General features: G+C 44.4%; 1 protein-coding gene across 1 annotated transcript; it reads right to left on the bottom strand.

Annotated features, from left to right (window-relative positions):
* Positions 1 to 514: 514 nt before the first annotated feature.
* On the bottom strand, positions 515 to 3791 carry LOC110713303. Its single transcript, XM_021891762.1, has 2 exons — positions 3663 to 3791; positions 515 to 1003 (listed from the first exon to the last, which is right to left on the bottom strand). The coding sequence occupies exons 1-2, from the start codon at positions 3789 to 3791 to the stop codon at positions 515 to 517; spliced, it is 618 nt and encodes a 205-aa protein (XP_021747454.1).
* Positions 3792 to 16509: the final 12718 nt, after the last annotated feature.

The raw sequence follows: 16509 nt of genomic DNA, 5'->3' as shown, positions 1-16509 counted from the left end.
ACTCCTTATCTTACTCTCATCGCTCCCCACCATACCCATACTTTCCTCTCTCTCCTTCCTTATTTCCCCTGCACCATCAGTGTGAATTTCTGGAATTGAAGCAGCATTTTTCTCACATATTCTAGCCCCTCTCGTCCTCAATACCATCTTTTTTCCACTACTATCCAACACAGCCCGCAGCTCATCTTCTTTTCCTTTTAACAGAAACATTCACGTCTCCCTCACCATGAGAATTTGGTGAAGAGAAAGCCATTCTTCTTGCTGCCCCAATAGGTCCAAGTTTGATGGTTCCCGGATCATTATAATTAGGAGCTTTCTTTGCCGTTGCTACATTCTTGAACCGCTCTACCCATGATTTCTCCATCTCTCTTTCTGCCAGGTCAATTTTGAATCTCTTTTTTGGAGTTGCACGCAACCAAGGACCATATTGATACACCATCTCTGTAGCATTCCCTTTCTCCTACTCTTTAAACTGACATTCTTTCTCTGTATGCTCAAGTCGACCACAGAAAAATCAAAAATCCGCCAGCCTCTCATAATTAATATCGACCCACCTCGACTGATTTTTCCCCATTGCTAAGAACAATCCACGTCGCAGCGGTTTATTGATGTCCACAAGAATTTTGATTCGCAGGCTATCCCTCCACCCTAGAGGATCAGATTCATCTGCCTCTATGAAACCCCCTAAGAATTCTCCAACATCATACATAACTTCCAGGGATCTTTTCTTCAATGGCACATCAAGGAGACGAACCCACATAGGAGTTTGTTTGAATACCATTTCAGAAGGCTGCTCATCCCCATTAACTTCCTGCAAAAGGAGTAATTTCTCATCGAAAAACCACGGTCTCCCCTCAAGAACTCGTTCTTTATCTTCCGCACACAAGAATTGGAAAACAAATAGGTTCATTTCAACAACCCTAATTGCAAATTTTTCTTCTAATCTCCACACGTTTGCAAGGGTTTTCTGATCACGGGTTAAATAGGTCGTTAAACTACTACCCTAATCAAATTAATCATTTATAATACCTAAACTTACACCAAACTAGTTAGTGGCAAGTAAAGGGCCGAACCACTAGGGAAGCACACTAATTCAACATCAATATTCACTAATGCGAGAGTAAAAAGGGGATTGTTTTTGTGGGTTTTGTTGAGTAAAGAACACTAAAACTACAAATAAGCAAGAAAATGATGATTAAAATCAAGGGGAAATGACGCTAGGGATATGAGGGTGTCAAATATGATTAGAAAGAGGGTGAATAATAATGATTATCATGAAACATATGCCAAAGAACACAAGATTCTACCTAAACAATTCATTCTCATGCAATAGTCTAGGCAAATCAATGAAAGAGGTCTATACTAATAAGGATCATTCTCATGCATCCTATTAGTTACAATCAAATCAAGAGAATAATGAAGCACAATCTATAAAAACTCCACTTTAATAACTCATTCTCATGCAATCATTAAAATAGAGATGATCTTAATCTAGTTCAAATCACTTTCTTGCATTTAAACTAGAAAACATCAAATAGAGTGCAACAATAATCTCAAGCTATCAAAAATCATGTCTTTCATCAATTTATGGCATGAGTTCAATCCAACCATCATCATTCATCCAATATCAACACATGTTTTCCACCCCCCTCCCCTAGCTAAGAGATTAGCCAAGAGAAGGGAGATTAAACATAATATCAAAACTAGAAACAGACTCAAGAAACTCAAAACAAAACATGATTAAGAACAAGGAAATCAATAATAACTAGATGAACTAATAAGATTAACAAAAATAAGCAAAAATAAAGCAAATAAATAAAGCTAAAAGAAAGGATTAGAGATTACTAAAGAAAGGATTAATGAAAGATGAAAACTTGAAAGGTTGCTTGATTGAAGATTAAACTTGACCAAAATTGAATACAATAAGGAAACTTGAGTAATAAACTAATTTCTCTCTCTAGATTAAGATAATATTCTCTGGAATTCGAATTAAGTAAAAGTCATTAAAAAGTGTTTGGACTATATATATGTGGCTCCCCAGAAGAAAGAAACTTGAGCAACAAGGCTCAAAGAAATCAGAAACCCAGTGATGCGCGCCCGCACACGACGTATGCGCGCCCGCACAGTAGTAATGTGCGCCCTCTCACAATATTGCGTGGCCGCAAATTTGAGGGTACGGGGAAATGAGGCGCGCCCGCACATCAGGTCGCGCGCCCGCACAGAGTCCGCATAGTAGGTCGCACAAACTCTCTGGTTTGGCTCTGCTTCATAAGCTTGGTTGCGCGAGTTCTGATAGGGCTGTGCACCCGCACAACCAAGGATGCGCGCCCGCGTAGTAGCCGCGCAGTATCCCGCGCAGAACAGCGTACTTAGATCCTTGAAGTCCTCCTTTTTTCGGCATATGATACTTTTATAACACAAGCATGGAAATCAAAATAAAGAGAAGGCAAAAAGACTAAGAAAAAGGAAGATAAAAGAGAAGGGAAAGGAGAAAACAAAACTAAGTAAAAATTCTTAGAAAAAGGTCAACCAAGTGCAAATGAGGGGAGAATCCTTAGAGAAAAAAGGATAAAAGAGTGGCATAACTCATCTTATTTCGTCATTGCTTCAAGGTTATATGGTTTCACAGTCCATAATTTTCCCACCAGAGTGAGATTTATTTTAGTTTTTGTATCATCACTAACGATTTCAACATAGTCACCTCCTAACACCACACCTTCTTCCTATGTTAACCGGAGTATTTCCCACTCTTTCGCCAAGTCATCACCCATATTTTATATCAGACACTCAAGAAACAGAGGAAATCAAGTTGAAAGCTTCAAAATTGATCAGGGAAGAAAGAAAATTGAGGAAGAAAACTATTGCCAAAACTCTAGACTAGGGACTTACTCACTCTAGAGAGGGACTTTTTTTTTGGTAATAGTTTATGTTTCTTAACTATAAATATAGGTAACATACATTGAACATAAAATTCAAGTTACAACTTAAAAAGAAAACCAATCATCTTATAAAAACTACTTTTCTTCAATTGAAAAAAAATTATCAAACAAAAAACTATTTCAAATTATTTGATTGCTGGAAATTAAATGGAGATAAGGTGGTCATTTTGGATGGTGTTGAGTATTATTTTGGGAGGTTTATTGGCATTTTGGGCTCCTAAAAAATGCAATTGAGTGGTTTTATGTGAGGAGTTTAGGCAAAATTAAAGGACAACTTCCTCCTGGTGATATGGAATGGCCTTTCATTAGCACTCAAATATCTTTCCTTAAGTCTGATAACCCTGATTCCTTCATCTCCACCCTCGCTGAAAGGTTTCTCTTTGTCACTCTTACTCAATTTTTCTATTGTTCGGTCACTCTTGTTGTTCTGTGCGTATTCCTGTTTTGGATACCCCTTAGTTAAGTTAACTTTTATGTTGTACAGAGATAATGTGAGGGTTAACTCAAGTAGTTAAAGCTTCCCTCCCGGTTTTTGGTGATCCTTGGATTGATTCTTATCATCCATCCTTGTGGCTCTCTAAACACAACACACGAAAAGAAGGAAAAAAAACATCTATGTTGTACATGTAACTTTTATTATAAGATAAGTGGACTTATTCTAATCTATCATCGACTATATAATCAAAATGTTACTTGGATAAAAATTTACAGATTTGGGCATACAGTAATATACAAAGTTGTAATGTTTGGAAAACCCTGTGTCATAGTAACAACACCTGAATCCTGCAAAAATGTTTTATCAGAAGATGCAACTTTTGGGCCTTGTTTCCCTGAATCAATCACCAAACTCATGGGGATAAAGGCATTTCATGGTATCACACCGAAAGAACACAAGCAACTTCGAAGGCTTACCATGGCTGCCCTTAGTAGCCAAGAGGCATTGTCCATTTACCTCAAGCACAATGAAGAAATCACAATCACTTCACTTGAGGAATGGGCTGGCATGTCGAGACCAATCAAGTTTGTTGGATTGATTCAAAGTAATTCATAAAGTTTAGGATAAGAACATGCTATTTATTTGTTAGTGGTATTTTGTTAGTTAGGAATCCTATAATCCATTTTCTAAGTATTTGCATAGCAGTATGTGTTTAGGGTATTTTTACCCTAGACACGTGGACCAATGAGAGGTCGCCACGTGTTGAGCTTAGGATGGCCCATGTGGCTCAACATCCTCTTGACACTTGGCGCCCTCAGATATGTTTCCAAAATGGCGGCCTTCAAAGGCCCAGATTCCTAAGCGCGCCGTAAAACGGCGTAGCCCACTAAAATCTAGGTCAAGTGACCTAGGTAGGGGCGCATTTTCCAACGACCCTATAAATAGGGAGATATTTCCCCACTTTGGGGGAGAGAAAAAATCATTAATTACACCCTTATTCTCTTACGTTAGAGAAAGACCTGAGCTTGGAACCCGAGCAGATACCCACCTAAATTTCCGTTTTCTCTATTCCGTTTCAAGTTACTGACTTGTGCGTCGGAGGCGGAGCACCACCCAACCGGTGTCTCCGTTTGTTTTGCAGGTACAGCTCATTGCGGATCAGTCTTCGTGTTGTAACTCTCCCAATGGACAAAAACACCCAAAACATTTGGCGCCGTCTGTAGGGAGAGTACCTCGAAGATGGTTCAAGAATCTGTACCACCCCCTAACCGTCTAGGTGAAGATCCAGAAGTTTTTACAGACCATGAGGATGAAGATCCTCAGGTCGAAGCTTTTACAGCCGAAGACGGCTCTCTCAGAACTAAACGCATCCGGCCTAGAGACACTCTGGAGCGGGGTGCCTCCCAGGCGGGTCCGAGCAGACCCCCTGGGCAGCAGGAAGGGGCAACCCAAACGGCAGATGGATCAGCCCCTGTCACTCGAGACGAACTCATGAGGTTCATGACGAGTTTCAAGGGTGAAATTACAGAGCTAATCACCAAAAGCAGGGCTGGCCCAAGTAAAGGTCAGTCGGCGAAGAAGACTCCTCCAGAGAAGGGGAAGTCAGTCAGAAACCGGCAGCCCACTCCCCATCCAAAGGAGAAGGCAGTCGGGACCATTGATTGGTAAAAAATTCTCCTTCCTGGAGGGAACACCAATAACACTCGCTGGCCTCAGCAGCCGGTGAGAAGTAAAAAATCAACTCTTGATGCCCGGGAGATTATTAACCGGAAGAGAAATCAATCGATGTCTGAGTCGGCTTCAACATCGAACTTTCCAGACAGCTTCAACAACATCTCTACAGGGAGTGCACCCTCCTTGCATGAGAGCCAGACAGGCGGTAATACCGTCCATTCTGGCCCTCATATGATTGGAGTCGTCCCGTATGTGCCTACTCAGGCTTACGGGCAATATCCTCCTCACTTCATGCAGCCGACCTTCTTTGGGGGTCAGGCGGCGTATCCAAATGTCCAGCCATTGGACTGGCAGCTTCGCCTGCTGCGCCTGGGTGAACAACCTTCTGCGTTCACTCGGGAGATAACCGAGGCGGCTCAGCCGACCAAGGTTAAGAATGTGTTGGTTGGTACCTATGATGGTACCACCAATCCGGAAGACCACCTCATGGCTTACACCAACCTCATGTATCTGCAGGGGTTGGATGATGCCACTTGGTGTCGATGCTTCTCGGCTACATTAAAGGGCATTTCCCAACAATGGTTTGGCAACCTGCCAGCCGGGTCCATAGACAGCTTCAGGAAGCTTGCCTTCCTGTTTGCTTCCAACTTCTCAATGAACATCCCTGCTAAGAAAACAAGCCTTGATTTGAGCACTGTTAAGCAGGGAGAGAGAGAAGGGCTGCGCTTATATGTCAGGCGGTTCAACCTGATCAGAATTCAGATTCAGGGACCGTCTGATGAGGTAGCTTTTACAGACTTTTTTAAAGGTCTGAGAGACGGGTCGACCTTTAAGTTCGACCTAGTCAGAAAAGGGGCTTTCACCCTACAGGCGGCCCTGAGGGAGGCGGAAAGCTACATTCAAGCTACCGACCTCTGCTCGCCTGGTAGCTAGTCGGACTCTAAGAAGTTTGACAAGCAGAGAGACAACCGGCCTTCTCAGCCGGCAAAAAAGAAAGAAGAGAGCAAGAAGAGAAAAGAGGTTTGGGCGGTTAGTGACTCTGACCAGCCGTCCCAGAAGAAGAAGAAAGAATTTAAACCGTACGTCCCAAAGTACGAGTTTAACAAGGACTGCAACTGCATCCTCATGGAGATAAAGGATCGGCTGTCCCTTGAGAAGCCGAATCCAATGAAAAGTTCCGTTCAATCTAGGAACAAAAATAAATTTTGCCAATATCATGAGGAAGTTGGCCATGACACCAACGACTGCTTCAGCTTACAGCGGACGTTGGATTGTCTGGCTGACAAGGGGATGCTGAAGTCCTATATTTCCAAGTCCCCAGCCGGGGCAAAAAAGAAAAACAAGGGTCAGTCCTCCAAGACTATCCCCCAGCCTGCTAGTAGTTCGGATACCGACAAGGAGCCGGTCTACACTATAGCAGGCGGGTTTTCATGTGGTGGCCCTACCATCAGGGGCACCAAGAGCCATCTTTGAAAGATGGACAAAGATGATGATGAGCAGGCGGAAGCCAGCTCCTCCTTCCCAGACGTCTTAATCACTGAGAAGGACAGGGGCAACGTCCGCCGCCCGCATGATGACCCGGTGGTCATTGAATGTAAGGTTGCTAACCAGCTGGTTGGACGAATCCTTATTGACACCGGCAGCTCATCAGACATCATTAGCCTCTGGTGCTTGCAGAAGCTGAAATACAATATCAGCAGCATGCATCCGGTCACCCACCCCTTGGTTGGTTTTGGGGGTGGGATGGTCTACCCAGCTGAAAGAATTGATTTACCCATCCGGCTGGGGGAGAAAGGCCAGGGACGACATATTGTCGTCAGATTCTTGGTCGTTGAGGAGCTGACCGCCTACAACATTATTTTAGGCCGGCCAACCCTCAACGTAGCCAAGGCAATAATCATCCCATCTCTCATGCTCATCAAGTATGAGAAGGATGATGGCACTGTTGGTTCCCTGAATGGGGATCAGAAGATGGCTCGGGAGTGCTACCTCTCAGCCGTCAGGGACACTGTAACCCCAAGTGTCCAGGAACCAATAGACCTTGACAATGTCAAGGATGCCGATCCAGCACCCGCCCCACCAACAGCCGGTAAGAAAAGAAAGGCACCTCTGCTGGTGGAGGTGAAGAAGGAGAAAAAATAGCAATCACTGACCGGTGAGCGGTCAGATGAGCTCCGTCCCCAACCGGCTGGCGAAAGCATTGATCTCGTTCTGGATAACAGCCGTCCAGAACGTACTGTTAAGGTTGGGACGGTTACTCATGCTACTTTGGGTGCAAACTTGCACCTTCTGCTGAAGGAATTCAAAGACATCTTTGCCTTTGAAGTGGAAGAGATGCCAGGCGTCAGCCCGGATCTCGCTGTCCACAAACTCGCTGTGGACCCCAAAAAGAAGCCCATCCGGCAAAAGAAAAGAAACCACGGCGAGGAAAGAAGTCAGGCGGCAGCTGCCGAAGTCAAAAAGCTGCTAGACGCCAGGTTCATTCGGCCTTGTAATTTTCCCGACTGGGTGGCCAATGTGGTCCTTGTTAAGAAACCGAATGGGACCTGGCGCATGTGTGTTGATTACACATATCTCAACAAGGCGTGTCCAAAGGACAGTTATCCGCTTCCAAAGATCGACAATCTGGTCGACTCTACAGCCGGTCACACCTTGATGAGTTTCATGGATGCCTACTCCGGCTTCCATCAGATACCCCTGTGGAAGAAAGATTAAGAAAAAACGGCCTTCGTCACTGATCAAGGGCTATTCTGTTACACGGTGATGCCGTTTGGCTTGAAAAATGCGCCGGCTACATTCCAACGGATGATTAACACTGTCTTTGTTAATAAAATTGGGAGGAATGTAGAGGCATACATTGATGACATGATAGTCAAATCGAAACAGCAGCCGGATCACCTTGCTGATCTCCGAGAAACCTTCACCACACTCAGGCGGTATAAGGTCATGTTAAATCCTAAGAAATGCGTCTTTGGTGTTGAGTGTGGGAAGTTTCTCGGATTCCTGATTGATCAAAGGGGGATAGAGGCTAACCCTGAGAAGATACAGGCGGTGATTGACATGAAGTCACCCCGCACTGTCAAGGAAGCACAGAGACTAACCGGTTTCCTGGCCGCTCTGGGGAGATTCCTCAGCCGGTCAGGTGACAAATGCCTTTACTTCTTCCAAGCAATCAGGAAGAAAACCAGATTTGAATGGGGGGATGAGGATGAGGCGGCCTTTCAACGGCTTAAAGAACACCTCCACTATTTGCCAAGACTTGTTAGTCCATTGCCTAGGGAGGTGTTATACATGTACTTAGCTGTCTCAGATCATGCCCTCAGTGCCGTTCTCCTTGCTGAGAGAGACGGTGTTCAGCTTCCGGTCTATTTCATTAGCCATGTCTTAAAAAATGTTGAGCTCCGGTACCCCATGGTAGAAAAATTTGGCCTTGACCTGTATATGGCTTTCAAGAAATGGAAGCCATACTTCCTGGCTCATCCGGTGGTAATCTACACCGACCAGCCCCTCAAGCGGCCAATGTCTACCCTGGAGTCATCCGGAAGAATGTTGAAATGGGCTATTGAAATGCAAAGTCTTGAAATAACTTTTTAACCTAGGAAAGCAGTGAAAGGTCAGGCGTTTGCCGACTTCATTGTTGAAATGACCCGACCGGTGCAAACGAAAAATCTTGACCAGGTTTGGAAAGTGTATGTAGACGGAAGCTCAACAAAGAACGGCTGTGGTGTAGGAATTATATATGAGTCCCCAGAGGGGGACAAATTTGAATATGCACTGCGGTTTAAGTTTCAAGCCTCAAATAATGAGGCAGAATATGAAGCCCTGCTAGCTGGAATCCGCATGTGTAAGGCGGTAGGGGCAATGAAGATTGACGCCTATTCTGATTCACAGTTGGTCGTTAGCCAGTATGAGGGAACATATGAGGCAACTCATCCGGCTATGATCAAATATCTTCAGGCAGTCAAGGAAGAGACTGGGGCACTTGAGGAATTTCGTCTGAATCAAGTGCCCAGGTCAAATAACAACCAGGCGGATGCCTTGTCCAAATTAGCTTCATCCGCCTGCTGTAATACTCCTCGGTCGGTTTTTTGGGAAGTTCTTGAAAAAATAAGCATACATGAAGAGCCCATTGGAACCTTAGACCGAGGCTCCACTTGGATGGATGCCATCCGGGCTTATCTTTCAGACGGCACGCTCCCTGATTCACCACAGGAAGCAGTCGTCCTGAAAAAGCGAGCCGCAAGCTTCGAGTTGAAAAATGGAGAACTCTTCAAAGCAGGATTTCTTAAACCCCTGTTGAAGTGTGTCACCCCAGAAAAGGGGAAGAAATTTCTCAAAGACTTACACTCGAGATTCTGCGCCTCTCATATAGGTGGCAAGTCCCTAGCCGTCAGAGCCAGACGACATTACTTTTTGCCCACTCTTGAGGCAGACGCCAAGGAGTTGGTGAAGAAATGTGACAAGTGCCAAAAATTTGGCAAACTCATTCACCGACCGGCTACATCTAGGTCCTTACACGCCTGCTCCAAGCGGAAAGCGCTACATCTTGGTGGCTGTGGATTACTTCACCAAGTGGGTGGAGGCTGAGGCGGTCAAAACATCAAGACCTCAGACGTAATTAACTTCATTTGGAAGAACATTATCACCTGGTACGGGGTACCTATGTCTATGGTGTTTGATAATGGTCCTCAGTTTGAGACGCCTCAGCTAAAAACTTGGTTGGGAGATCAGGGGATCTCAAGCTATTTTGCATCTGTTGGCCGGCCCCAAGCAAACGGCCAAGTTGAAGCCTTCAACAAACTCATCTCAGACGGCATTAAAAAGAAAATAGAAAGAGTCGGTGGCTTATGGGCAGAAGAATTAATCCATGTCCTGTGGGCCATCCGGACAACAGCGAAGGGGGCAACCGACGAAACCCCATTTCTCATGGTATACGGTGCTGAAGCCGTTTTGCCTATTGAGCATTATGAGCCGACTCTCAGAGTTTTGCTCTATGATGAAGAGGCAAATTGGGAGGCCATGCGGCTGGCATTGGACTCCCTCTCGGAGCGTAGGGGCAATGTTGTCCTGCGCCATGAGATATACCGTCTGAGGATTACCAGAGCCTATAACAAGAGAGTGCACAAGCTTCCTTTAAAAGTTGACAACTTAGTGTTACGGAAAATGGAGGCAACCGGTAGGGCCAATGAGCTGGGAAAGCTAACTCCAAATTGGGAAGGCCCCTACCGGATCTATGAAGAAGTAAGGGATGGCACCTACCGCCTGGAAACTCCAGAAGGCAGGCGCCTGCCTAGAACTTGGAATGTAGACAATCTAAAAAAGTACTACTTCTGAGAATGTAAATTTTTTGTAAACAGTGAGTCAATTAATGAAGATTCAGACTTTGTTTGCAAAATTGAGTTATCGTTTGATTATCTATCCGGGTAATATCCAGGTGGATTCCCCATTTACCTAACTAAGTTAGACACTTAGTGAAGGTTACATTTGTTTATCCGCCTGGGTAATACTCGGATCTCTTGTTTATTTAAGTTTAATACTTTGTTTATTCAACTGCTTGACTACTCGCCTGGGTAATACTCAGACGGATTCTCTATTTATCTAACTAAGTTTGATACTTAGTATGATCAAATATTTGCCAGTCCGTCTGGGTTATACCCAGACAGACTCGTTTGCTTTAAAAACTAAGTTCAATACTTAGTGTAAATTCAATACTCTGACTAAAAACTAAGCGCAAAAACGTTTAGTGGCTATACAACCGGTCTCAAACAAGGCCAGAGGCTAAAATGGTCGGATGGTTGCTCATTTTATAAAATCGTCTGTCCCAACATGGACAAAGGCGTCCGGCGACACCCCTCCGGGTGCAATCGTCACAGAGAACGGACTATTTGTCGGTTCTACCCATGCAGACGGCAAAAATTGAACGACCAAATTGGTCAACTCATAGCCGTTTGACCAAAATAACCTAGGAAGAACGAATGTCTCCAGATACCGGATGCCCATAGGCATCAGTCGGTCATTGATAGAGATTCTTGGGTTATTTATTCCAAAGTTGCACTCACTTCCCCTATTGGGGCAAAGGATTGTGTAATGGCTACGCGTTAACCCCAGACGGAATATAACCGTCTGGGTAAGAAGCTCAAAGCACCCGCTTTTATGGCCGGCTGTGCACTTGGTTTGGGGTTATCACCATTGTGATTGATTGGCCTAAAAACACTCCATACTTCTCCAAGTATCAAGTGTTTTCAAGCCAATCAATCAGCCTGACATAGAACCAACCACACAACCGCCCAGGGGAAAGAGCACCCGGATTGCAAATTGCCGCATGCTTTTTTAAGTTAGGCAAAATACTATAGAATTGCAAACAGAGGAATAAAAATTCAAATCGAAAAAACTCAAGACATATATAAAATCCGACTGAGTCGGAATACTTCATTCATATAAAATGGCACAAAGGCCAGAATAATTGTTAACTGGACACATCCGGTGAAGTAAGAAAGTGGAAATGTTAATCCAACCCCATGGTTGGTAAAAAGATACAACAAAACACGGCATGCAAGCCGGTAAAAAACATGGGTGGCATTCAACCGTAGAAAGGGGGAGGACCGCCTATGGCTTAGGTAGGGTCTTCTCCAGCCGAGATTGGCTGGCTTGACCCTCTTGCTGATCATCTGCCTGCTCCTCATCATCATCAGAGACTTCATATCCCTGCTTAGTAGCCCAGTCTTTGAAGCGAGGCGGTGGAGCATCACCCAGTTGCTGGGCATCATACACCTCAGTGGCGTAATTATACCTCAGCTTATAGACCTTAAAGTCTATTTCAGGGTAAAGGAGGCCCCAGGTGATCTTCAGCCGGGCCAAGTTGTCCCGCTCATTCTCCTCGGTCAGCCGGGTTTGCTCCTTGGCCAGCTCATCCGCCTGCTTGTTGCGCAGGGTCATGAGCTCGAGCCTTAGGCGGTCATTGTCAGTCCGGAGTTGGGCATTCTCTTTGTCAGCATCCTCTAATACCTTGAGAGCAGACTTGGCATCCTTTAGCTGCTTGTCAAGGTCATCAGCCCGGCTGTTAGCTTCATCGTTTGCAGCCGTTAAACTCCGGATCAGCTCCTCCTGTTTCAACTCTACTGCTTTAATCTTTAAATTACACATATAATCAGAATGTTCAGCAAAGTTGAGGTTTTCTAGGGCCCTCCGTTTGGCGTCATTTACCTCTTCCTCTTTCCGCCTGAAGGGGCCCCGGAGACTGTTCACTTTCACCATGGCCTGAATCAATAACAGCCGGTTTATGAGTAAGTTAGGATAAATATTAAAGACATCAAGATAGAGGAATCATGTACCTCAGCCAGAGAGCCCATTATCCGGTCGAAGTCCACGACCTGCAGATCAGGTATGGAAGCTTTCTCAGACCGGGTGAGGGTCCTCACCATCCGCTTCGCGAAGCCGGCGAGATCCGGCAGGTTAGGAAGCAGATCTGCATCAAAAGTAGTTCTTTGTGAGATAGAAGCAGCGTAGCTGGCATTCATTCGTTGTCGGCTGCTGACTGACCCTTTTGAAAAATCAACCTTGGTCTTGACTCTCATAAAATCAAGTGACACCATCTCCTTGCCTTTTGAGAAGCTTGGAGAATGACCGAGGGATTCTCTTGGCGGATTCCTGAGAAAGAAGCAAATATGAGTATACCCAACCGGTATATATATATAAAAAAAAATGCCAACATTAAGTCAGGCGGTCTTACCCCGCCTTTCTTGTTGTCCTTCGCCTCGACGGCTGCCTTTTTGGCAAGAGCCGCCTCCTTGCGCAATTGCGCAGCCGATTTAGCAGGAGTCTTGTCCTGGTCAACCATCTTCAGGGCTTCTTCTGCAATAACAAGAATTTCAAGTTAGAAAGAATTAAATCAAGTTTGCAATAAAAAGAAAATAACAATTGTTCCGGGTGAGAAGTATTCTACCCCTGGGAAACATTGTGCTCAGTCCGCAGGCGGACAAAAAGCATTCATCTTTGAAGAAGTCAGGGTGGGGGATCCAGTTCTTAGGAACAATAATGTGAGTCCCATCCCCCATGGGCTCAGTTGTAGTTTCAAAAAATCCCGGCTCCATGATCTGCTCCCGGGCTTTAGTAGATAGTTCTGGGAGAGGCCATTTGCGTCCAAGAAGAGCCGGCTCAGTGTTGTACCGGCGCAGTGTCCGGTTGTGTCTTAGGGTGGGGGAGGAAATCAAATAAAACTTGTCCTTCCACCCGGACCATTTGGACACTTTATCCAAAGTCATTAAGTATTGGGGCAAGGTAGTCAGAGTATACCATGCCCCATGGCCGCCTGGAGCCTTACTCAAATAGTGCATGTGAGCAAAGGCAGAGAAGCTAGGGTTCGAGTTTTGGAACTCACAGGCGGCAATGTAACTTAAAATGTTCACCCACGAATTTGGGGTGAGCTGCCAAACCCCCAGATCGTACCCCTTTAGGATTTTCCTAATCCCGGGGTGGAGTGGGAACCGAAGGCCGGCTTCTATTACCGCCTCATAGCAGATGAAGTAGTCATCTGCATGATCAATGTCGTCCCCCCAGGCCATTACAGCATCAGCCGGAGGGACAATAACTTCCCATCCCCTTCCAAAGGGATGTTTCTCCTTAAAAGCCCTGAACCTGCTGTTAAGAAGGGCAATGTTGCTCGGCAGCATCCGGGTTCTCTTTGGGTTGGGGTTGTCAGCTACTTTTGGTGGCAGCTGATAGTCAGCCGCAAAATCCCCCTGGTCAGAGCCGGAAGATTCTGCTCTTGATCCCTGGGCGGCCTCAGCATCGCCGGCTTCATTGGAGGAGGCGGCTCCCTCGCCGTCCACCTCTCTCACCCTAGAGCTCCCGGATGTAGAAGGAGCCTCTTCGTCAGATCCACTCTCCTCCAAATCCCTCGGATCCCCATCCGGGAAAACCTCATCGGCAGGCACTCTCATGGTGCGCCGACTCTTAGACCGCCTGGCCGTTTGTTTCGTTCTGGCCATTGTGTCCTGCACAGACACAGAGAGGGAGGAATTCGGAGATGAGCATATTAGTTCCGACAGTCCAGAAGAGGCACCCCCTGTTCTAGACTCAGCCGTTCCTAGGGATCGACTGAGTGTCCTAGGCACTGCTGAGTGGGTGGATTGGGAACTCATTTATGTTCTATTAAGAAAGCCGGGTATACAGGCAAAAAATGGTATGCAAATTGAAAGGGAGAAAAGCTAAAATGGTACAGGCGGTTACCTTGCTTTAACTCTGGAAAATCTAAAAACCGCTACAGCCGGTGAGCCGGGTGATGAACTGCTTAGTACTCGGAAGCTTAAAACTCGCTGATTATGTAGGCGGGAGCAGAGAAAAATCTCTCTAGAATCTCTCTTTTTCTCTCTCTAAAAAGTCAATGTAAATGTAAAGTGTGAAAAGGAGGGGAGGTAACTTTCTATTTATAGAAAGTAAAAGTGGGGGGAAAATTTTGATTTGAAATTCAAAATTTTACCCCGTTACTGTTCACCTATGAGGGGAAAATGTTTAGGGTATTTTTACCCTAGACACGTGGACCAATGAGAGGTCGCCACGTGTTGAGCTTAGGATGGCCCATGTGGCTCAACATCCTCTTTACACTTGGCGCCCTCAGATATGTTTCCAAAATGGCGGCCTTCAAAGGCTCATATTCCTAAGCGCGCCGTAAAACGACGCAGCCCACTAAAATCTAGGTCAAGTGACCTAGGTAGGGGCGCATTTTCCAACGACCCTATAAATAGGGAGATATTTCCCCACTTTGGAGGAGAGAAAAAATCATTAATTACACCCTTATTCTCTTACATCAGAGAAAGACCTGAGCTTGGAACCCGAGCAGATACCCACCTAAATTTCCGTTTTCTCTATTCCGTTTCAAGTTACTGACTTGTTTGTCGGAGGCGGAGCACCACCCAACCGATGTCTCCGTTTGTTTTGCAGGTACAGCTCACTGCGGATCAGTTTTCGTGTTGTAACTCTCCCAAGGGAAAAAAACACCCAAAACAGTATGTTTCGTGTATTAGTGTTTCCTTTATTTTAGCTTGAGTTGGTTTGTTTGTTGCCTATATATAAAGGCTTCTTTCATATTTAATTGATGCAATATAATTTAATATCTTTTTCCTAAATAATTCTACATGGTATCAAAGCTTCAAGTTAGATCTTGGGTACAGGAAAGGGTAAGGTGAAGGGAGAGAGATGAAGAGAGAGAGAGAGAGAGAGAGAGAGAGAGAAGTGAGTATTTAAAAAAATTGAGTATGGAAACAAGCAACACAACTTGACTTCACTGTGTGAGAGCAATTAAAAAATTCGAGTTAATTTTTTTTAATAGTGAGCGTGTTTGTGTTTGACCATGGAAGTAATGGTTGGTTTGATGTGTTTATGGGTTCCCTTTTAGCCCATGAAAGAAATTTTATCTTGTGAAAAAGAGGGAAAAAATTGTTTGAGGTAAAGATCGCATAATCTTTACGGGTGTGGAAGTCATAATCAATGCTGAGAGGATTTCCAAGATAATACCAAAGATGTTTGGTATGATGCAAGGTGATATGGTCAATTGGAGGACAATGTCAAAAAGAGTTAATGGAGAGATGTGCTCCATTGAATGTAAGTTGATGATAATGTGCATCAAATAAGATCGAAAAATTGATGAGAAGTGCATCAATAAAAAAATTGTCGGGGTTTGGTTGTGCGGAGAGAAGTGCCCCGAGAATATCATGTTGGTGATAATGTGCATCAACAATGTTGTGTAGGTGGTGAAATGTGCATCACAAATTAAAATGTATAGGAAGATGCTATGATATTTTGAAGTGGAAGAGAGAAAGCTCTTCTAATGTCGAGTGTAGTGCGGTTTAGTGTTCGTTGTGTTGAGATCAAGATGTATGATTTTCAATTTGAAGTCCATGGCAATTGGCAATATGGAATCTCGAAATCATTATCAAAGTTTAGTCGACAACATGAGACTGTAAATCAAGGGGGAATGTTGGATTGATTTAAAGTAATTCCTAAAGTTTAGGATAAGAACATGCTATTTATTTTTTAGTGGTCTTTTGTTAGTTAGGAATCCTATAATCCATTTTCTAAGTATTTGCATAGTAGTATGTTTTATGGACCATGATCCTAGTAGTGTTTCCTTTATTTTAGCTTGAGTTGGTTTGTTTGTTGCCTATATATAAAGGCTTCTTTCATATTTAATTGATGCAGTATAATTTAATATCTTTTCCCTTAACAATTTTACAAGTTCTTGACTGAGATGAGGAAGATTGCCTTCAAGTTGATCATGTATGTTATGGTGGGTGAGACGAGTACTGATCATTCTATCATAGAGGCCTTGGAAAAGGAGTACACTTCTTTGAATCATGGACTTAAGTCTATGGCTATTGACCTACCGGGCTTTGCTTATCATAATGCCCTTAAGGTTATTAAACTCTGGATTTTTCAGTATCCTTGTCGGACTTCACTCTATTT

The sequence above is a fragment of the Chenopodium quinoa genome, unplaced genomic scaffold (genome assembly GCF_001683475.1).
Source record: "Chenopodium quinoa cultivar QQ74 unplaced genomic scaffold, ASM168347v1, whole genome shotgun sequence".
Taxonomy (NCBI): domain Eukaryota; kingdom Viridiplantae; phylum Streptophyta; class Magnoliopsida; order Caryophyllales; family Amaranthaceae; genus Chenopodium; species Chenopodium quinoa.
Note: the sequence above shows the minus strand (reverse complement) of the source record. Positions and strands in the feature narration are given on the sequence as shown.

Excerpts from the sequence above, each read along its gene's own strand:
- LOC110713303 (XM_021891762.1), bottom strand. The coding sequence starts at position 3,791 with ATGAGTTTGGTGATTGATTCAGGGAAACAAGGCCCAAAAGTTGCATCT. Across the intron at positions 1,004-3,662 it reads TTACAACTTTGTATATTACT|GGTAGTAGTTTAACGACCTA; the intron begins GTATGCCCAAAT and ends TAATTTGATTAG.